We start from the raw sequence: 24,626 nt of genomic DNA on the forward strand, positions 1-24,626 counted from the left end.
TTACAAAATTAGACCTAACAGTTTTTTTTAAGCAGCTACTTAATGTAAATTAATGTACAACAAAAACACAATAGGGGAACTCTAGCCAGGACTGACTAGGAGAGAGGAGAGAGGAAGCTGGTGACATTCAATAGCACCTGTTGTCATCAGAGCGAGTCTAATCTGTAGCAGGATTTGCGTTCATGGCAAGCACGGGCAGAAGCGTGCCCTCATATTTTAATGTGTGTGCAATCTATACCCCAATTATTTCCTCATGAAAGTGTAATTTTAGGTTTTAGTTGATATTCTGCCCCTATCAAATCAGGCAGCTGATGGCTTGTTGTAATCAGTTGGCAATAAACCTAAGCTGAGATAACAGCTATAATTTAAGCCTTCAGTTTTTCCTGACCACAGTCGCCGAAAAGTCTTTGTGCTCTTCACATGCGTAAATAGAAACACATTTTTTTCAAAATCATGTCTGCAATTGTACATGAGAACAACAACTCAAGTTTTAAATATAGACAGAGATTAGTGCAGCTTTACAGCTTTAAGGCATTGTAATAGGATTGTTAACTTGCTCTCCAATGTTGATCACATTTTCAGTGCTTTTTTGCAGTCTGGCACGGGGGACTCTGGGAATTTGGGTTTGATGAAGAATGAGAATGGCATATTGGGCTTTAAAGGTCACAGTAAAGGTGTTGTCTACCAGAAGGTATTGGAAGCTGTTGAAGAAATGCTTCACAACCTTCTCACACTGACCATTCTCACATTCACTAAAGTGTCAGAGTCAAGGCTGCCTCCGTGTCATAAAACGCTGTACTTTAAAATGTCCCACAGCACCTGGGCCCTCTCCCTCTTTCCCCCGCAGTGGTCCCAGACCCTGCACCCCTGCTGCTTCTAAAGAGCTCCACACACTGCCAGCATTGTTTTCTCACAGCCCTGCTCCGCAGGAGTCCAGGGTGAGGGAACTTACGCTTTTCTCCTTAATGCAATTGTCTATATTGTGAGAAAGTTTAAATTTATGTTGGATGTATGAATCTGTGAGTGTAGTAGAGAAAAGTAACAGACTCTGCTCACAATTGTACTGTTGTAGAGTCCTGGTTCCCGGGCATTGGCTCCCTCTTGTCTGCGTTCTTCACCTATCATATAGGAGGCCGTACTGTGTACGGACGCAGCGGAGGGAGACTGTGGCTTCTACTCAGACGGTGGTTTGGGCTGCCTGTTTTATGAGGGGACTGGTGGAGAGCTTCCAGCAGTGGCCTTTTGTTCTTTGTTTGCAGGCCATGGGTTACATGTGTTGCAGTTTAGCCAGCATCCTCCTCACCTAAATGGATAATTGTATCAAAATTACACTCGTAAGCCAACCCAAGACTGCGGAGGGACACGGTAGGTGGGATAAGGGAGGGGTGGCAAGTTTGAGACAGCGTGGATATGCCTTCCAGTCTTTGGGTCATGCCACCGTGGCCAGGATTGGCTTGAGTGGGAATCTCAGCACTGATGTTCATTCATTCAAGATGATTTGCTCATAACCTTTCCCGCTACTAACTCTAACACAAGCTCTTTTCCATTCCAATAGACGTGCGTTTACTAATTTGCCATGGCTGGTCTGAGTGCAGAACAGCTTCACTGCTGCAGTATTTATGTTTAGTCTGATTTACCCTTTTTTTAACACGACAGCTTTTGGGAAATGCTTCTCTCCTATTTAAACAGTCCAAGGGGGAAAAAACATGAATTGGGCCATTTTATTAAATGGGCACTTTTACCAGTTTTATAAGCTGAATGGTAAAATATTTGATTGATTTTATATATATATAATTAGTTTAATCATCCATTAATTAAGTTAAGCAATTAATCAGTTTATATGTATTTGTATATGTATGATTGTCCTTACATAATATTATTGCTTCAAAAAGGCACTCCTAACAAATTTGGAATTTAATTCTGATAATTCTACAAATATCCACTTAATTTGTAATTATATTGTAATTTTAAGATTGTTTGTACCCTGCTGGCAATCATAACACAACATAAAGTGATTTAAAAATAAATTATCTTATTTTTATTATTATTATTTATGGAATTGTTTTTTTTTTTTGTTTGTTTGTTTGTTTGTTTGTATAGAATTAAATTTATAGAAGTGAATATATGATGTAGCAGGGTTGACTTGGAGACTGGGACCTGGAAGTTATTATTACTTTTACTATAAAATCTTAAAATATAATAGATTTTGGCTAAATGCTAGCTTTTATTTTCATGTATTTTGTTTTCATTGTGAATACTTTTTAATATGCAGAGTGAAGTATTTTTTTTTTGTACCCGTTTTGTGGAATGACTAATAGTATCTTATAAGAAAAGACTAGAATACAGTAGAATTTATTTGTCTGATGTCAAACACATCACAAGAACCATCATAAGCACTAGAAAATGCTTTTAAAGCACTAATTTGATCATGCGTCTCTGTAACACTGATGTAATTCATAATTCTGATTACTTGTAATCTGACACAGAGCTTCACAACTTAGGCTCTCAAGAGTGTGTTTGTTTTATTTCTTTTATTGTAGGGAAATAAGCTTGGGCAAGTTCAAAGACCAAACACATCGACACAAATGAATTCATGCTTGTGAGTAGCTGAAGAAAAGTCATGGTTGAAAAAAGGGAAAGATTAAAGGTTGCTTGATGGAATTGAAACCAGTCTGGACTCACATGAAATTAAGCTGAATAGAGAGACATACAGAGTTTGAAATGGCACATAAGAATGAGTTCAGGCGGAGAAGTGAGAAGCATAACTGAGAAACAACAGTTTGTAACTTCAGCAGCACAAGGGCATAAAATAACAGATGATGAGGGAATTAAGATGAAAATGTAAGATGAGGAAACAGTTTCTGCTGATTTAATAATAATAGTATTATATTTTGATATAATAATATTGATCATATTTCATCACCTTTTTTTGTATAGTGCTTTAGACAATTCCTTTATTTAGAAACTTTATTTTTTTTAGATTACCATTTCACACCTATAATGAAGTCCAAAGTATAAAATCTGGAATTAATAATGTTGAAAACTGTTAATATTTTGAAGAAAAAAAAAATTACGAACTAATATTTCTTATTCATTTTATATCCTATTGTTAAAAAAAAACGGCACTATTTCTAGGTCAGAATGACTAGCTTTCATTAAATAAAAAGGGAAATTTAACTCTGAAACTCAAATTGTATACACTACCTTTCAAAAATGTGGGTTCAGTAAGATTTTATATTTTTGAAAAAATAAAAGTAATACTGTAAAATATTGTTACAATTTAAAATAGCTGTTTTCTATGATGACAAAGCTGAATTTTAAGGAGCCATTACTACAGTCTTTCGTGTCTCATGATCCTTATTAAATCATTCTAATATGCTGTTTTTGTGCTCAACTAATTTATTTTTATCACTGGTGGTGCTGCTTAATATTTTAGTTGTTCAAGATTCTTTGATGAATAGAACGTTCAAAAGAACAGCATTTAACACAATATCTTTATTATAATTTTTGATCAATTTAATGCATCCCTGCTGAAAAATGTATTAATTTCTTTCAACTTAAAGAATCTTACTGGCCCCAAACTTTTGAACAGTAATGTATAATTTGCATTTAAATATATATATATATATATATATATATATATATATATATATATATATATAAAAAGTGAAAGTGACATGAAATACAGCCAAATATGGTGACCTATACTCGGAATTTGTGCTCTGCATTTAACCCATCCAAAGTGTACACACACCAGTGAACACATACCCGGAGCAGTGGGCAGCCATTTATGCTGCAACGCATGGGGAGCAGTTGGGGGTTTGGTGCCTTGCTCAAGGACACCTCAGTCGTGGTATTGAAGGTGGGAGAGAGCACTGTACATTCACTCCCCCCACCTACAATTCCTACCGGCCCAAGACTCGAACTCGCAACCTTTGGATTACGAGTTCGAGCCTCTAACCATTAGGACATTAGGACAAATAGAACATTGCAGAAAAAAATAACTTTTAGAACCCACTTTATGTCAAATTATACCATCCAGTAAATGCACTAAATATTTTGACTCCAGTATTTTTCTGATGCATCTCATGCCCACCCTGCCTTTCCTTATATGTGCAATTCAAACCAGAACCTAATCACTTCATGGCTTTGGTTTCCTGGCGTACAACTGAGCTTTCTTTGAGCTGCAGGGGGAGCAAAGGTTTTAATTAAACTATAAGGATGCAAATTACCCACCTTCATCAGAAAGCCACATTAAAGAGCCTTTCATCCACCTCATTAGAGGAGCCAGAAGCTAAGCCGGGCCCTCTGCAGGATGCTCCGGGCGCACTCCACTCACAGCAGAGAAGGTTTAGCCAATTTCCTCCCGGGTCGCAATACGACTGTTGCTGCAAACCACTTATGGCTCTATAAAAGATACAAGGAGACTTCTAATTACCCTTTCTCCTCTGCTTCTATCTGTCTTTCCCTGCTGTGAATCCAATAACCGTCCCTAATTTGCCTCTTCAGTCAACACATAGAGATATGCCAAATATACAAACTGAAATGAGGTGTATGTGTAAAGCTATCAAAAAATAGAAGTGCCAGATCATATTTCAAAAGGCATGAAATACATTACCCATCTGATTTGATTTTGTGTTTTAATTTTATTGGCAGGAAAAGCACTTGCTTTTTTAACAGTCCAGTCTATTCTTTTGTATTTCCCTCTCATCTCTCTCCATGAATACATTTGAATACATGAAAACACATAAGCGTGTTTCTTTCAAGAAAGATAAGAACGTTGTAATGTTTTCACCAAGAGAAAAATGATTGGAAGAGTGCAAAAGGACTGAAAAGCACTCAGAAGCGCAACATGTCCCAGTTCATACCTTTTCCATCCTTAATGAACTTACTGAGTACTATAATCTCACTATAGTAAACAGCATTGGCAGTGTGTTCCTTTGATTTACTGGAACAGACATGGTTTTAGTTAGTGATAGGTTATTACCTTAAAAACACAGCATCACTCTCAGCCAAACGTCTCAGTAAGTTTCTCCAGGATCTTCAATCTTCATTACATCTGTGATAGAAAAAAAAGGTAACAAGACCTTTTTTCCTTTGATGTTTATTTTATTTAGATGTCGCTGAAAATCAGTAGAAACGTTTCAGCCCGCCTTCTATTCCATGTTTGTTTTGCTTTGATTTTTTTCCAAGCATGTGGAGCTCTCCATGACAGATCTACAGGAATGTATATTTGCTCACACAGGTATGAATGGAGAATGAACCTTTTTGAAGGCGCTGCTTTCCGTCCAGGTTGGAAAAAAATAACATGTGAGCCTTATTAACACTCAGTCCACATGAAGATCATTTGTAAGCCAAGCTGCGGGGTTGCATGTGGACCTCTCTGTACCAAACCCTACTTCTCAAGGCAGCCCCCTCTTTAAATGTATCTCTATGTGGCTGCAATGGAAAAGGAGCCCCCTGTCCTCCAGAGCTTCAGGGCTCCTTTTCTGCTATTTTCCTGTCCTAATGGCGCAAAAACATCACTGAGAGTTATGTGTGAACTGTGAAATGACTCCATGAGAACCATGCACAGTAATACCCATAAAGCCAAAGAATGCTCTGTCGGAAAGAACCTGTCTTTTTAGACACCTGTTTAAAGAACTCGCCCTTCACAGACCAGAGAACAGGGAGTTTGGGGTCGGGCTCTCAGTAAGACTACTTTAGCCCATATAAAGCTCCACTGATTCCACTCTGCTGCTGCTGAATAGAGTAGCAATGGCTTACTTTTGCTCCTACACCCCAGGGCCAAAGGTAACAATGGACTGAAGGCCGGTCAAAGCACTTCTGCTTGCGTTGGCCTGGTTGTCTGTGTTGAATATGCAAGGCCTGAGCTCAGCATATGAGGATTAGCAGGGACAAAGGTGCAGTGCTTACTCCACAGCAGCTACACACACAGCCTCAGGACAGCAACAACTATAGAAAGAGAGACAGGGAGTTTGAAGGCGTTCCTAGCTGAAGAGCCATTACCAACTTTAAAAGCTTTCCTTTATATCAAAAGATTTTTAAGACCATGATAATCATTTTAGTCAAGTGTGTTTAAAGTTGTAAGTGAAATATATATAAATAAAAAATACATTGTTGGATAAATTTTATACTTCAAATAAACTATCAAATGTTGGTGGTAGTGGTGTTAGCATAACATTTAAAAAAAAAAATCTACTAACCAGTGGTACCACCTAGAAGATCTTTTTTTTTGCAATTTATTGCTTATTTTACTTAAACATTTTACTATACCACCAAGCAGTGTACTGTATATGGTATCCAAATGTTTATATTGGTACCAAAATCATATTGACACTGCTATGGGCTTTAACCTCTGCATCATGGAAGAGAGAACAGCAACCTTGTAAAATGTTTGGTTTCACTTTTTCTTTCTAAGTGAGGTACTAGCCGTACCAACCACTGGGGATGGAAAGTATTCATAAGGAAAGTATTCATAAGGCATTTTATTAAGTAGTTTCATCACCTACCCATGTGAGAACCATTTGTTGCCAGTGTTGATTCATGGCTTGTTGATTTGGGATTGCTCAGAATAAGTAATTTTGTGTACATCAAGATGTTGTGCTGGGTTCATGTACACACTTGTGTGTTTGCCGATGATCGGTCTGCTGTGCATTCAGGGAAGTGAGATGGTTCTCTGTGCATTCCTGTGAGCCAAGTCAGAGAAATTCATCCCAAACAAAGCAGGGCTCTCAGCTCTGTCTGCACAGTTTAGGTTAAAGTCAGTTAATTGGTTTCCTGTCCAGGGTTAAGTCAACAAGGTGTTGTGTCTTAAACAATGTGGAAACCGGAGAGAAGAAACAATATAGCAGTGTTTGTTCACCCCCAGCGCACAATCCCATCTAAAATAATTTGTCGGTTCAGCCTGGTTATTGTTCCCATGGAGTTCTGAAATGTCACCGGTTCCGAAACAAAACACCAAATCCTTCACACACCACTGATCTCCAAGTGAAATCTGTCGTTTTTCGGCAAAGAGAGGTTCTGTTAGCTCTCAAAGCACTACAATATAAATCTCGCCAAGTGTTGGCCTTTGCATTGACCCGCTTATTCAACATGCTTTACATGACACCATTTGCAGACATCAATAGTCGGTATGAAGATGAAAGAGCTCATATTGCTAGAGAAACATCTGACCACTGATTTATGGACCAATATGTAAACTATCTTTTAAAGTATGCCTGAAATCATGAGGATTTTTAAATTGACAAGTTAGGCTGGGGTGCTTAAACAAGTTTTAGTGGTTTCACTTTGCTTTAAAAATTAAGCATTTTCATACTGAATTTAATCCATTAACACTGAAACAAGCTGACATTTAAATTGCTCACTGAGTAGCAGAGATTTGCCTGAAATCTTTTGTCAGCAAGTCATTTTTGTATTAAAGTTTCGCTGAGTTCACTCTTTTGATATTTTGTTATCCAATGTGAAAATATTCATGCATTTTTTTATACTAGGCTTAAGTGTCTGAATACTTTAAGGGCCACTGTATATTTTGATGTTACAGTTAGGTAGAAATGCACAATGATTCATTTCTAAAAATCGCTTTCCTCCACAATTCCTATTGATTATTTGGATCTGCATATGTTGAACACTGAAGTGAAGCGTGATGAATATCTTAACAGCAAATATTTCTCATGAATCATTATTTGTGTCTTTCAGACGATGCAGCTGTGACTCAGAACCAGCCTCAGCCAGATGAAGCAGAACCTAACGCAGATCTCACCCTGAAGGACCCTACCGGAGAGCCATGGGGTACGCATCTGATACATACCCTCCTCATCTTTCACTCTACGTTACTCAGTGCATGAGGTCATCAGAACGGGGCCGCATCCTAAAAGAGCTTCAATTCATCACTGTTGTGTTACTACCTAACAGAATATGTTTTGTCATCCAGCTGTAACCTCATGCTGTAAATGTTTTATTTCCTCCGCAGTGAAGCCACGCTTCACTCAGCCCACAAAGATGCGCAGGCGTGTGCTAGAGCAGCCCGTTGGCAGCTCGGTGCGTCTCAAGTGTCTGTCCAGTGGCAATCCAACACCGGTCATTTCATGGTGGAGAGACCAGAGCAGGCTGCCCAGCCCTCACCAAAGTAAACGCCCACAGTGGACGCTGACTCTGAAGAACCTGCAGCCTCAGGACAGTGCCAAATACACCTGTCTCGTCTCCAATGCAGCTGGCCATATCAATGCCACCTACAAAGTGGATGTAATTGGTGAGTTTGGAACCCAAAGTGGATGTTTAGCAATGGAATACATTTGTTAATAATATATAATTAAAAATTTTGTATTTTTTATTATTTGTAGAAAAATTAAATCACAATTAGTTGAATATTAAAATTTATTTATTTACATATTTATATAGATTATAATAATATTAACAAATTGGAGTTTAAATAACATATATATATATATATATATATATATATATATATATATATATATATATATATATATATATATATATATAATTTTTAACCTAACAAACAAATGTTTGTGGTTTGCATTATTTTTAGTAATTAAATGTAAACAACAATAATAATAATTTATAATAATTGTCATTTTAATAATTGATATTGATATATTGTTATCCAATGCAAGTATATTCGTGATTATTTACATGTGGCTTATATATATATATATATATATATATATAGAAATATTTTATATATTTATATATAATTTTATATATCTATATTTTTTGTGAAATGTTTTTTCTTTAAAAATATTTACACTATATTTCTTAGAGTCTGTTTGCCACTTAATTCAGTATTATATTAATTGAATAAAATGAAATTATATATATAATATACATTTGAATTTATCTGTTGATATATATTTATATTCAAATTATACATAATTCAAAATGTTAAAAATTATATATAATCAATAATAAATACTATTTTAAATCTTATACAAATATATAGTTCACATTCTAAAATGTTTTGCTACTATTATTGATATGGATAGTTTGGAGATGAAAGAAAAGGGTTGGTAGAATATGAATAAATTAATCAGGAAATGTTGCGGGTCAGACTTATGTCATATATTAGCATCTCAGCTTAATAAGTTTCCAGTATGCCATGGTTCCACTCACTGTTTCTGCTTACAATTACACCATAATCACTTACAAATGTGATGTGCATAGGTAATCTCATTTAGACAAAATATTCACACTGCTTTAAGTTTCAGTCTGTTTTCTCCACAGAGCGTACCAACTCCAAACCCATTCTGACAGGTACCCATCCTGTCAACACAACTGTGGAGTTTGGTGGAACAGCTTCCTTCCAGTGTAAGGTCCACAGTGATGTGAAGCCAGTAATACAGTGGCTGAAGCGAGTTGACCCGGGCACAGAGGGGCGCTATAACTCCACACTGGAGGTAGGAGGCCAGCACTTTGTTGTGCTGCCCACTGGGGACGTGTGGTCCAGACCTGACGGTTCCTACCTCAACAAGCTGGCCATCGTCAAGGCACGTGACGAGGATGCTGGAATGTACATCTGTCTAGGGGCTAATACCATGGGCTACAACTCTCGCAGCGCCTACCTCACCGTTCTCTCAGGTCAGCTCCTGTAATTCGCCACTCAAATCTAGTTCTCTTTACAGCACTAAAATTCACTGTAAAAATTATCATAATATTAATGATAAAAGACTAAAAATGCTACAGTAAAAACCTGCTAATTGGTTCACTGTAAGTTCCCTTACTATATTCTTTGAAAAAGTCAATTTAAGTAAATTTACAGTACATTATTGTAAATAATTTACAGTTTTTAGAAATGAGAAAGAACAAGTCATCTTTTAATTTACAGTAAAAAGAAAATTACAAAATTGAGATTCCTGGAATTCCCTGTGTGACAATTCACATTTGATGGCTTTTCATTAAAATAACAGTTTCTTATTTGTTTTTTCTTCATCATTTATGCACATTAACGTTACGTCTTATGTTGCTAGATAAATGATTATTGCATTATTTTAGTGTCATGTTTTTGTATGACATTATGTGCCTTCACTCTCAAGGAAAAAGGTACAAAAACGAATAGAATTATTAGTTATTAATAATAATAATAATTATGTGTGTGTTTGTGTGTATGCATATATGTATGTGTGTGTGTGTGTGTGTGTGTGTGTGTGTGTGTGTGTGTGTGTGTTTGTGTGTGTTTGCTGTTGTGTTTATAAGTTTGGATATTTTTGTATATACATATATAAGGAAAGAAGTCTCTTCTTCTCATCAAAGCCTGCATTTATTTGATCAAAAATACAGAAAAAACAGTAATATTGTGAAATATTATTACAACTTAAAATAATAGTTTTCTATTTGAATATACTTAAAAAAAATACAATTATTCCTGTGATGCAAAGCTGAATTTTCAGCATCATTACTCCAGCCTTCAGTGTCACATGTAACATCCAGTCTATCACATGATCATTTAGAAATCATTCTAATATTTCTGATTTATTATGAGTGTTGGAAACAGTTCTGCTGTCTAATATATTTGATGAATAAAAGGTTCAAAAGAACTGCATTTATTCAAAATAAAAAAAAACATTCTAATAATATATTTTCTTTACTATCACTTTTTATCAATTCAACTCATCCTTGCTGAATAAAAGTATTGATTTTATTTAAAAAAAAAAAAAAAGAAAGAAGAAAAAAAAAATGACTGACCCCAAATTACTGGCCAGTAGTGTATATTGTTTTACAAAATATTTATATTTTAAAACACATAGCTTCTTTTTTTTTTTTTTTTTTTTTTTTTTTTTACTTTTTATTCATCAAAGTATCCTAAAAAAAGTATCACATGTTCTGAAAAAATATTTAAGCAGCAGAACTGTTTCCAACTTTGATAATGAATCATCATATTAGAATGATTTCTAAAGGATCATGTGATAATGATCCTAAAAATTCAGCTTTGCATCACAGAAATAAATTTATAATTTAAAGTATAATAAATTTAAAAACAATTATTTTAAATTGTAATAACATATCACAATATTACATTTTTTTTTCTGTATTTTTGATCAAATAAATGCAGGCTTGATGACCAGAAGAGACTTTTTTTCAAAAACATTAAAAATAGTAATGTTTTCCAAACTTTTGACCTGTACTATATATATATATATATATATCATTTATATATATATATATATATATATATATTATATATATATATATATATATATATATATATATATATATATAGTGTTTACCTCAGCTTGTGGAAATGCAACTTGTGATGAACTTTGTTGAACTTTGGAGTTTATCAATATTTTAAAAGGTATAAAACAGATTTTTGTTCTTTAGTAGGTTATATATATATTAGTTCAATTTGTAAAAACGAAAATGTTGCTACCATATTCTTATGATATAGTTACGTCAACCAAAGCTGCCATTTTTACCTGAAATGTAACTTTTTTGTGTAGCAGTGAATAAATGCCTCTATTTGTTTGCAGATCCCAAGAAGGATAAGGACATCATTCTCCGCCACATCAGCCCCGGTCTTCCCTGGCCACTTATTATTGGGATCCCAGCTGCTGCCCTGCTCATAGTAGGAGCCATCGTGCTCTGGTTGTGCCACAGCCGCAGACACCAGAGTGCTTTGCCTCCCCGACCGATGACCTATCGAGACCACCACATTCCAGACAAGGAGCCCAGCTCATCCAACGGCACCAACCCTGACCTGCCCAACCAGAGACTAATGGGAATGGGGCCCCCAGCTCTCAGCGGTCCACCAAAGATTTATACCAAGGTCTACACAGACATGCACACCCACACACACTCCCATGCACACATGGAGGGAAAAGTACACCAGCATTTCCATTACCAGTGTTAGCAGGTTACCATCAGGTTACCCATGCTGCTGCCTCAGTTCTCATGAGCTAAGGGCCACCACTTGAGGACCACAACCATACTGTTCTGATGGAGCCCATTTACCTTGAAATGTCTCAGGTCAAGGACAATGTCTCACACTCAGTAGAGCTGCAGTGGACCTCAATTCTTCTGAGTGCAAAAACAAATAACACTGAATAAAGGCAACCTGAGCAAGTGCTAACAGTCCAAGAACAATACTTGGACCTTTCTGCTATTCAAAAGCCAAGCATTACACAGGAAGTAGAGCAGAGATATTTTATATTTGGAGAAACTGTGATGATGTGTGTTAAACATACTGGTTGCCCTGTTTACAATGTGTTCTGAACATTAATGTCAAGAAATTAGCAAAGATGTGGTGTTTTCTTTTACTTGTTTGTTTGTTTTTGTTTTGCAACTTTATATGTGAAGAAATGATGCAAGGAAATGTCAGGGAAAATAGACGGATAACTAAATGGAAAGGGGGTAAGGGCTTCTGTTGTATTGCCATTAAAAGGTGCTTTGTGTGTATGTATGTATGTATTCAGCTCTACTTTCTGATGATTGCAGTATTATGTAACATTATCTATGTCAGTGCAGTCTCACTGTTTGCTAATTACAGTCAAGGAAACTTTTATTTCAAACACATTGTGTATCATTTCAAATTACAGATGATCTGTAAACATGGCATTTCTGTTTGATGATAATATATTTTTAGACTCCAACAAAAACTAGTCAGCAGGTCTTTATAAACCTCCTGTGAGCCGATATACAAATCTCGTTAAAATCTGTAAATGTGACAACATGTTTATTTGAGATACTGCATGCTCCGATTTTTACTTTGGTGCTCATTTAAGTGTGTTTTAATAATATTTTTGTAAGAAATAAATAATTTTTTATTTTTCCCTATGTGTTTACAGTTTGACCCCAGAAGCGTGCGTATTTTCAATGGGAATTGAAAGTTGACGCTCCTCACCCTCCCTAATATGGCCTCAGACCACTGTTAGTTCAGCAGGCTGAGGAATGCAATAAGAAAATCAAGTTATTCTTTTCGACACCAGGAAAGGAGGGAAATATTCCCAGCAGGATTTGATGGGTATTAATATTCGGAGAGGGTTACAAAGAGGGGGCTAGAGTTCTTAAGGCTGTTTCCTCTGTGTTCCCTGTGGATGACAAAGGAAAGAAAAACTCTCCTGTAACACCAAACTCCCAAGAGGCGAGCACTGACTGAGCACTGGACATTTGAACTTTTAAAAGAAAAACGTTTAGACTGTTTAAATGTGATGAATCAGTTGTGTGAACTGAGGGACTGTCAGTACCTGCCAAGCCAATTGTACAGTAAAATAGACAAGAAAAAGCTAGGCTGCCATCTAGAGGCCATAATTAGTGGTACCACTCAATGTGCAATAATAGTGCCTTGTAGTAATATTAATACTTCCCCAAAAATGTTTTATAAATCAACATCCGTCTAAAACGGTCTCTGAGCTCAGAACTAAAGTCATGTAAATTTCAATTTGAGATGTAAAGCTATAGGCATCTTTAATGTGACTTTAACTATAGCTGATTATTCATAATTTCTGTCAGTTCATAGGTCTTGCAAGTAAAGTGTGTGTGTGTGTGTGTGTGTGTGTGTGTGTGTGTGTGTGTGTGTGTGTGTGTGTGTGTGTGTGTAGAGAGATACATGTAGATCAATATCCTGCATGTTTTCAAGCTTTTCATCTTGAAAGCATTCAACAGGAACAGCTTGTATTTCTTCTGTGGCTTTCTGAATATAGTAGGTAAAATTATGCTGCCTTTGTCAGAGGTTTAACAACCACACCTCAACAATTTGTCTATATACTAAAAATTAGAAGTGCTAATAAGATGCTTCCCATTGCATTTCAAGAGAGACTAGCATTGATGGTGTCTCAAGTGCTTCTTTGAATTGGCTTAAACATATACTTTTTTAATGGTGATTATGGTATTTCAGGCAGGATTAACAGAAAAAAATTAAAAATACTGTTAATAAATGATAGTATAAGAATAAACAGAAAACATCTGAGACAGATGAATGAGCATTTCATTTTTATTTAGAGCAAACAATAAAAGCTATATTGATTCTTGAATAGTTTCTATTTATATCTATTCTATATTTGTTTGTTTGTTTGTGGTCTTTTTGTGCTGTGCTACATGGGTTTGACCTTGATCTTGCTCTTGTATAGATAAAAATAAAATGCACCTCATGCTAAGATTTAATAGGTCATCACAGAGAACACTCCTCCTTTTTGTGGGTTTGATGTGTCCTTTTACAAAATGACCATTAAAAACATGCCTTTCACTTATAAAACTTTAGGGTTATGTTTAGCACGTTGAGCAGTAGCATGTTATTGGTATCATATTTTTTTTTTTTTTTTTTAAATGCATTATTAGTATTAATATTAGATTTCCATAAATGTTTATTTTGGTCTGATACAGCTAATAGTCATGTGATGCTATGAAACTTTTCGTCTAGAGTGGAAAAAGGATGGGGTTTCAAGTTTTGACTTACATTTGGACATCTACGCATCTTTAATATGAGACTTTTCTATGTTCTTCTACTTTTGAGCTTTGTTTGTAAGTATCATCTTATAATGCTTTAGACCAAAAGGAAAACAAAGTAAAGATTTATTCATGGTACATTATACATTTAGAACATAATATTGTTACGCTTGGACTGATAGATGGCTCTCAGACCAGTGGCTCAGTATATAATATTTGTATTATATAAGCACTACATATCGCATATAAAGGCACTATTTATACTTTATATATTACAAATGTTTTTATAAGTGGGCTGAAACATTCTGTGTATGAGAAATAACTTGCTTATGAAGAAAATATGTTTTCTTTTTAGGCTCTCAGGTCACCAGCTCTGGTAAGGAAAAATTTAATTCTAGAAGTATTTATATAAAAATCTATCTATCTTGACAAACCTATGTTCTGTTTCAGATGCTGGGACATGTGAGACAGGTTGGGGATGTGTTTTATTTGAAACCCTTTTACTCAAGCAGTTATTATTTTCCATCTATCTTTGTGATAACTTTCAATTTAATATGATTATTTTTGCAAGTATGAAACTATTTTCATCATTTTAATCACATACATTTTTTTATGTCTTAGGTTATTGCAATGGAAACATTTACATTCCTATCATCGTAATTCTCTGTAATGCATTACTGCTTTCTTTCGCTGTAAATATCTACTTTATTTGCATGACAAGATACAGAGACTCGTGCCAGAACTTTTACAGTATGTAACTTTATTTTATCACCACTACAAAATAAATGTCATTATTAAAATAAAAAATAGCAATAATTATCATATGCTTTTTTTTCTGTTCTTTTTTAAAGATAATTATATTGCTGTTTGGTGTAGTGGAACCGCAACTGAGGCTGAGCAATCAGATGACCTGGTAAAAATTTTAGCACATGCAAACTTTTTTATTATTTACAATTTTTGTTTTCAAAGATCTCGATGTGATTGATGAATATGAAATATACAAGAAGAAATACAAGCAGTTCTCTATTTCATATGAAACATTTGTGAATATCTATTATAATAAATACATTATATCTGTTCATAATTCACAAATGTTTCATTTCTTTTTGTATTATATTCAAGCCTCATACTACTGAACAGATTTACTGTTTACTTGCAGGTTCCAAATGACACACAATACTCTTCCAGTGAGAAAAGGGAGTGTGAGGAACAGTCAGAAGTGAAACCCATTGAGTGTGTGTACTCTGCTGTGAAACGTTAAAAAAAGAGGAGACCTCATCATAAACATATGCTAAAATTGGTGATATATTCTGCTTTTTTCCCCCTCTCTCTCTCTCTCAATTTTCATTAAGTCTATCTGTAATGTATAGTTTTATAATAAACAGATTAAACTTTTTTGGTTTCCAGATATATATAATATATGTGGTTACTTACATGAGAAGTATGTACTTCAAAGAAACTGGTTGATGTCAAAAGTACAAAACATAGCATTTTTTTTTTTCAACTTTTGTGTGAAGTAATCTTTGATGTGATGTAGGTTTGTTTTCTTGTGTGTTGATCTTTTTTTATGTGCATCTGAAAATTTGAATTCATCTAGGCCAACGCAAAGTTTAATGTATTAATGATGTTCATATTAATTTGCAATTAAACAGGTCTATTCAAAGCTGTTTAAACTTAAATGTTATGTGTTCTTACTGAAATGATCATGTTTTTGTACTGGTAGGGGTAACAAAATAAATCGGGGGTCATCAAACTTGGTCCTGGAGGGCTGGTGTCCTGCAGAGTTTAGCTCCAACTTTCCTCAACACACCAGCCTGGAAGTTTCTAGTGTACCTTGTAAGACCTATTAGCTGGTTCAGGTGTGTTTAATTAGGGTTGGAGCTAAATTGAACCCTCCAGGACCGAGTTTGGTGACCCTGCCACAGGTTAACCAAGGGTTGTCGTTACCTGCAATCTCAGAGCTCACCTTATGGGGGCAGCAAAACTCACTAAATTAAAAACGGTTGAAAAAAATGGTTGACCTCAAAGCTGCCACAGACATGACAGACATGTTAACATATGCAGTATGTGCTCATATCACAGTTACAGAATAAATTATATATACAATTTTTCACACCATTCTTAAAAATATCACTTGCAAGAATTTTTTATACTAAGATTATGTTTTAATATGTGGTGGTGGTATGTCAGCCTTTGTTTATTTTCAGTGAGGCAACTGGGCTCACTTTAATTTTAAATTAATAGATAAAATTCATATGCAGTCCCAGGCTAGATGGTAAAGAAACCTTGTTAGCAGTAATAATAAATGATCAACTTTTTTTTTCAACTGTTGTACCGTTCTCATTTTAGATTTAGGATCTTCAGACTTAAAGAATAAATAAAAATAAAAAAATAGCAACAGATGTGTACAGTGGAAACTTGTGGTTTCACTTTACCACCTCCATCACACCTTGACTAATGACCAAGGCCTGGTGAAAGGTCTGTGAGAACAGGAAGCCCACAGCAGCAAAGGCATGCATTATACTGTCTCAAAACTATTGCCGTGCTACAAATGATGATTGTCAAGATTATCCAGGCATTTGTGGTACTTTATCTTAATATGTGTGATGACATTTTAGCCTGCCAAAATATTTCAGTTGGACAGCATACACTTTTAAACCTGAAAAAAAATACTTCAATGCATTTTAATCAGTGGCTTGTTTTTTAAAGTGTTTGTTTGTTTCAGATTTTACTCACTGCACAGTTCTCCATCAGCCTGACTCTGTTATCCCAGTTGACCCTGGTGCCAACGTGACTCTGCAGTGCTTTTTCGCAGAAAACTACAGCATGTATGACATGTTTTGGTACAAGCAAATCAAGGACCAGCAGCCATTTGCTAGTTAAGGCAGGAGCAGTTGTTGATCCCATTTTTCATAAAGGGTATTTGAACAAACGCTTCAGTATCAGCAGGTCAAAGAAAATAATTTATCTTAGTATCATTAACATTAGTAACTGGGACGAGGCAGTCTGTTACTGAGGAGTGGAGATTTGCTTTGATATTGAGTTTGGAAATGGTTTTTTTTTTTAAATGTATCATCCTTTAACTCTGCAGGTGATTGTTTGTTTGTTTTCTTGTCTTTTGAGCTAAAATGAAATTATGTCCCAATTTTAAACAAAAATAATTGCTGACATTAAATTGGCTGTGTTTGTATTACTGAACTTGTCAGTTTATTCCCATGAAAACAAAATTAGATACATTCAAATTTCTTAAGCTCTTTGGTGGGCATGTTGTAAGAGTGATTTTAAGTCATAAAATTAATATTAAACAATTGCACTGTTCTGTTTGTTTTTCAGCTGTAGATCCAACAGACAGAGATTATCTTAAAGCAGTTGTCATCTTTCAGTGCAACATTATTGGAATATGTGCTGTGTGGATCATATTTCTCTGCATCAGGATTAAACAACAAAAGGGTCTGTTTTGCTATACTGCATTCCTATAACCTCAAATATTATATCTGTAAATTGACCATATTTTGACAAATATTGTATGAACAGCAACATTATATAAAATATATATCATATTTGCAATAATGATTTTTTGTTGTTGTTGATTTATATTATTTAGAAAGGCAATCCTTAATCAGTGTTTAAAAAATTATTTATATCTTTTTTATAGCTTTATGTCCAGTTTCTTCCATCCCTAGCCAGCGTCATAGAAGACACATACCTGTCCATATTGAAGTGTCTGATTCAAAGGTAAAGTAATTGTTTTGTGCTTTTCAAATTGCTGTTTGTGCAATCAAAAGACATTATATAAATACAAAGTTTTCCAATTGCTAGGAACAAAAACTTCATAAAACTTCATAAAAATCAAATATATATATATATATATATGGTTCGGTACTAACCTTTTTTTCTTCTTCTTTCTTTCTTTTTTATATATATATTTATTTTTAATTTTTTTATCTTTTTTTTAAACAGAGTCATAGATCCAGCTTTTGAGCTAATCAGGATCAAACCCTGAGGGGACAGTGACGCCCAATAATGAAGATCATTAGAGAATGAAACATCTTGGTCAAAAAAATAAAAATATTTCTTTAATAAAACATATTTGTGTAAGCACTGTATATGCTTTGACAATACAACATTGTTTGTTCAGTCGAATCTACAATTTGAATAAATGTGTTATGACATTATGTTCCATTTAAAAGTGTATGCTAAATGAAATTTGTGGGGGTGGGATGGTGGGGGAATAATTTTTTTTCTTCTGTAATCACAATTGTATAAATTCAAAAATGTTGTATGTACACAATTTTGTTACAAAATTAGATGCAGTAATGGAATTTGCAGAAAGACACAGTTAGTAAATAAATCACAAGAATCAATATACAAAGCAAGTGTAGTTAAATTTGCTGTCTAATAGATTCTACACCCTTCTGTACTCAGTCACAGTATGGTCAGTCACACTGGGGTTGTTGATTTGGCTGTACACACTGTCTTGAGGTGTTTGCCCTTTCCTTCGCACTCTTTTGTTGTTTCCCTCCTTAAAATGCAAAGCAGCATAACTCAGCGTCACTGCATCATGGTCCTATGAGATTAACACATGATAGACAGAAAGACACAATTAAAAGAAAAATAAAAAATAAAAATCTTTTTATATTATTATTTAATATAATTTAATATTAAATGTACACTTAAAAATAGAAAATACGGATTGAAAAATAAAGTTTAATAATTAAATAATAAGAAATTACACTGCCCTGCATCATATTTGTTAAATTAATTCCAATACTTGTTTCTTTATAATTTTGGGGTGCTAATTCCAATAGTACCTGTTTTGCTCACAAAATATGATTCCTTTTTCCCCTTGAGGCCCAAAGTGCCCTTTTGTCAAGGCAATTTTTTATTTTATTTTTATTTTTTTGTATATTCCTGTACACTCAATAATAATAATATCAATAAAATAATTCAGTTTCTAATTCCAGAGTTTATTAAGAGTTAATCCAGAGAGATTAAGAGGTGCAAAAAAAAAAAAAAAACAATTCTTTAACATTTAAACTTAAAATGGTCTTTTCTGTTCTGTGTCTCTTTTTCAAACCTGCTTCACGGCATTTGTTGTTGTATCAATACAGAAGCATCTGTTTCAATACACATACCAGCAAGGAGTTATAACACAGCCCTATTAAAAGCTATGTTCCATGTGCCCTTTTTATACTTTGAGGACCTGCCCCTCCAAATGTCTCTGCACAGCCCTGCAACCATTTGTAATTTGAAGAGGTCTTGTATTATCCCTGAATTCCCAAGTAAACTCCCACAAAGATTTCTTTTTCTGAGCCAGGTTACATTTGTTTAATTCTCAGATGATTTTCACATGAATGGATGATTCTGAAGTCATAATTTTATGCGTAACCTCAAGGTTTCAATGTTAGAAATATGGCCAGTAACAGAAGAGAAGGCAAATGATTTTGCTACGTCTGTGGGGTTTTTACCACATCCAAGCAACAGTAAATTTACAGATTTTGTGAAAAAGGTCATTTGTAAACTTGCGTGTATGTAAAGTTCTTTGACATTAGATAAAGTACTTGAACATACTTTTCTGCTCCTTTGCAGATTATAAATGAAATGGTTTGAGCACTTCTTTAAAGTTCTTTATTAATACTGCCATGAAAACCAGAACTTTTGAAATTGGAAAAATACACTATGAATTGAAATTAATTTATGAAACACACCTGACTGGAGGGATGCTCTTTTTCAGTGTCTTGTAGACTTTTTTCTGGTTGAAAGAAAATAAAAACTGTTGTAATGGAAGCCTTTCAGGTAACTAAAAAAGCTATATATTACCACATAGATTTTAATAATTCAGATCAGGCAGAAACATTCTTAAAACATTTTGCAAGTGTGTTTAACTAGTCATTTTAATCTCATTTACATTACCCACAAAGAGAGTGATTTTCATTTATGCCCATTAAATTAAGCCCTTTTTTAAGTAGACAAATTTATTCAAAAAGCTCACCTTTGCTGTTGTAGTATCTTTCCTTTTTAAAACTTAAAATAGCTTGAGCAGTGATCACAACCACACAAATGCCCAATAACACACCCAAGATAATCACGAGAGGATCCACTGGCTTTACTGCAGGACAGTAAGATAAAACAAATTGTGCGTATGTTAATGTAAAGTGTCGGTTGCAGAGATGTACATTCATGATTCATATTAAACATAGAAAAGACTTACATGAATCTTACATTATACATTAATTAAAATGAAAACATTTCCAATATTTACTGAATATGCATATAGAGGCTCTGTATTGTCTGTTTTATACAACAAAGATGTTTTCTCCATTAAAAATGCATACAGAAATATTTAAAAACTTATTTTAGTTGCCTACAAAATATTAAGACCTAAGAAGAAAATAATAAGGCACTTACCCATATTTATTTTTGTTCCATTCCCAAACAGAATTTTTCTGCAGGTGACTACAGCGCAGTAGTAAGTGCCAGTGTCCATTTGGCTGCTAATATTTTTGGACAGTTTGAATGTGCAATTCCGTGTAGAATCAGGCTCACACTGATTAGAATGATTATGAGTGTAAAGGATTTCTGGAACGGATTGTCCTGAATCAGATCTGAACCAGAACATGCTGATATTTGTGGTGCTGTGTTCATACAGCACAGAGCACCGCAGGGTCACTGTATCTCCAGACTGCACAGACTCTGATACGGGATGCTGAAGAACAGACACCTTGGATTCATATCGGTGGTTATGTTCCCCTAAACAGACATGGAGACATTTTATGCAGAGGACTATATCTGAAATATAAAATACACGTTTAAGCAAAGGTCTTATTTTAGAATATAAAATAATGTGGACTATACTTTTGCAAATAATCATATGTAACAAATAATTACGTTCATAGAATTCCAGTTTTCAAATGCATTCATTTACTGGGGATTTTTTTTCCCCCTTCAATGTAAAAATAATGTCGTAAGAAATTTTAACAAGTAGACTACATTTTTTAAATCTTCAATAAATTTACTTCTCAAGGATAAAACACAAACCTTCAAAGGCCAAATATGTGCCTCCAGCAAAGTAAGTTTCATACTTTCTCCAGCCACAGTAATACATTGCTTCATCCGATGAAGTGACATTTGAAATCTTTAAATTACATTTTTCTGTGTCTGTATCAATGCTAAAGCGTGAGGATTCAAAGTTGTCAAAGAAATGAGGAGTTTTGGCTAATTTCTGCACCATTGCAACAGCTTGTGGTTGGTGTCCAGAAGTTTGCTTGTACCAAGTAATTGGATCACTGTGATCCATCAGAATAAAGCAACGGAGTGTGAAGTTGTGCAGAGTGACATTGTAGAGAACCTGTGATTATCGTATCTGGTTGTTGTTGATGAATTAGATTAGAATGTGTTGGGTCTGTAGGGAGAGGGGGAGAAAAAAAGAGTAAATAAGAAAATCATTAGTTTAAGGTAATACATTCTTTGATTAAAATTATTGCAGTAGACAGAAGAATACAGCCCTCATTAAATTTATATCAATCATTTGTTCAAAATGATTATGTGATAAAAGTTCTCTAAAGGGATGAAATAACATGTAAATAATAGAGAAAGATAGAAATAAAATGGAAATAGAAAATTGGAGGTGAGTTACCATTTAAGATAATTATTAAAGAAATGCATTTAGATACAGTATATGTATTGCACTTACACGTTTCACTTAGAAGCATGACAGATATCCACATAATCATCATCATCTCGGCAGTCTGTGAATGATCAGCTAGCTTGATAAACTACTGCAAGATTATACTGTACACCTCTGTATTGACTTTTTGTGACATCACATACTTCCTGTAACCTTTTCTTGTGAACATTACTGCTGTTTGTAGGACAGTCAGGATATAATCTCAAAGAACCATCTCAGTATGTTGAAATATATATGTGTGTGTGTGTGTGTGTGTGTGTGTGTGTGTGTGTGTGTGTGTGTGTGTGTGTGTGTGTGTGTGTGTGTGTGTGTGTGTGTGGTGTGTGTGTGTGTGTGTGGTGTGTGTGTGTGTGTGTATATATATATATATATATATATAGTGAACAGCAACCACCAAAAAACAGTTTGATATACAATTTGCAAACTTTTATTCAATTTAAAAAGTACACCAGCGAAAAGGTAAAATATTTTGTTTAAAAAAAAAAAAATAATAAAAAAAAAAAAAACTTTACAAGATGTAATGTTTGAAGATCACATTGTAAAATTAAGACTTTTACCAGTCTGCTCTAACAGTCACAAATACACAAAAGGATCAATTACATTAAATATACATAAATATTTACTGCATCTAGTAAAGACAACTGGCCAGAGGTTTAAAAAAAAACCTTTCTTGAAACTTTGATTCAAGAAATATTGTAAAAGTCGTTGAGCCTAAATAAAAACAAGAAGTCCTCCAGGCTCTGTCTATCTGGGTCAGCTCATTATAGTCACTAGCCAATGGTTTGGGACTCTGTGCATGTGCTTGGGTTGTGTTGCAGGCTTGCAGGATGAACTTACTAAGGCAGTAAGCTAGAGGAAAACTTACTACGAAAACTCTGGATCCAAGGTACAAAACTGAATTTAAAAGAAAGTGGTTTAGCTGTTGTGGAGACCCAAAGGCCCAAACTAACAAACAAATAACAAAACAACAGGAAGAGGTGGGACATCAAAGCGGAGAAATTAGCACCACAGCACAGGGAGAAAATGCAAGTGGTGAAAAGAAGGTATAAGCTTACATGGCAACCAAAAAGCGGGTTTAACTGATCAGTACCGCGGAAATCGAGCCCGGGCATCATCCATATATCCCTTTTCCTATCCTGTATTTCTACACATCAAAGATGGCAACCTCACCTTTACGCACATGCGCAATCTTATCAATTCTATGATAACGTCACTCGTGCTCTTATAATCCGTGTTCTCCAGGAGAAATGTGTCTGTGGTAAACCACTTGTTAAGCATCATAGGGAAAACAGCGTTTGCGTTTATTTGAGGTTTTATAATGCGAGACAACAAATAATGGAAAAATGTGGAGAAAGCTGCTTATAGCCTGCTGATGATGGCAAATGTACAGTATACTGCGCTAACACAGTATGTAAACCGTCAGTTTATGTTATTTAACATTATCTCTGTGTCTAACAACAGTGTAAGATCGAGAATTAAAAGGAAGGCATCTATATTTATTGCCAAAAATCTAACAATAGTGGGGCCGAGAATTAAAAGGAAGGCATCTATAGCTACTTATTGCAAATAATAATAATAATAATAATAAAATCTGTGAGACCATCATGACCAGAATAGGACACATTAAATGTAAAAGTATTTCATTTTATAAGGATACATTTTGTGAACATTCCAGTTAATAATGGAGAGAAATGACATGACAAAAGAAATGGAAAGAATCGGAATACAGGACATAGAGGAAAGTAGTGGAAGAACAAGGCTGGAAATACCTGAACTTCTTCCTTATAAAAACATGATTAATGGCAGGAATATTGCTGTGTCCCAAATAGGGTTGGGAATCGTTAGACATTTTCCGGATCCGGTTCCGGTTCCGGTTCCGCCTAACGGTTCCGGTTCCAATTCCATTAAAATCATTAAACAACTATTAAATAGTGGTAAGGAAAAATGCACAATACTCAAAAACTCAATGCTCAATACTGTTTATTACTTACTGTCAACTTAATTTAAAGGTTGTCAATGTCAAAATTCAACATATATATTACAGTAGCCTATACAAATTTTCTGGTTCCGATTCCATTTAAATAAACTATTATTTTATTAATGTTTTTTTTACTATTTTACCTTCATTGAATGTAGTGTTGCTGGAAGGTAGTAAGTAATGTTGAGTAATGTTTTGAGTGTTTTGCAAGTCCATCAATCAGCATGTGCTTCAATGTTGATGTTTTTTACACTATCAATAACATTTTGCTTTTCAAGCAGGAATACGGTTGGCCAAATAGTCCCTTGAGGGCTAAGACACTTGTTCATTTCCCTAAATTAATGAAATATAAACTGTTATACTTATAACCATATATACACACACTCCATAAAGCCCCTATTTTACACATATATTATAATATATATATATATATATATATATAGCATATATGTTATATATACATATATATATAACAGTAAACTGATCTATATATATATATAATATATATATATATATAGATATATATTATATATATATATATATATATATATATATAATATATTC

General features: G+C 34.4%; 2 protein-coding genes across 3 annotated transcripts in view; one reads left to right on the forward strand and one right to left on the reverse strand.

The window, feature by feature from the left end:
* The window catches only part of LOC109087054 (fibroblast growth factor receptor-like 1), a 32,108-nt gene extending 18,004 nt beyond the window's left edge, over positions 1-14,104 (forward strand). The window contains exons 3-6 of one of the 2 annotated variants that reach the window (XM_042770091.1): positions 7,699-7,791; positions 7,973-8,251; positions 9,244-9,597; positions 11,487-14,104. In XM_042770091.1, coding sequence (XP_042626025.1) covers positions 7,699-7,791; positions 7,973-8,251; positions 9,244-9,597; positions 11,487-11,866 — 1,106 coding nt within the window. In that variant the 3' untranslated portion in view covers positions 11,867-14,104. The remainder of the gene's footprint in view (positions 1-7,698; positions 7,792-7,972; positions 8,252-9,243; positions 9,598-11,486) is intronic. The other variant, XM_042770090.1, reaches the window with a different exon arrangement.
* Positions 14,105-18,407: 4,303 nt separating this feature from the next.
* LOC109102044 lies at positions 18,408-21,711 on the reverse strand. Its single transcript, XM_019115371.2, has 5 exons — positions 21,436-21,711; positions 20,806-21,147; positions 20,390-20,506; positions 20,106-20,149; positions 18,408-18,964 (listed from the first exon to the last, which is right to left on the reverse strand). Exons 1-5 carry the CDS (start codon positions 21,692-21,694, stop codon positions 18,803-18,805), a joined length of 924 nt encoding a protein of 307 aa, XP_018970916.2. The 5' UTR covers positions 21,695-21,711; the 3' UTR covers positions 18,408-18,802.
* Positions 21,712-24,626: the final 2,915 nt, after the last annotated feature.

This window comes from Cyprinus carpio, chromosome A14 (assembly GCF_018340385.1).
Source record: "Cyprinus carpio isolate SPL01 chromosome A14, ASM1834038v1, whole genome shotgun sequence".
Taxonomy (NCBI): Eukaryota; Metazoa; Chordata; class Actinopteri; order Cypriniformes; family Cyprinidae; genus Cyprinus; species Cyprinus carpio.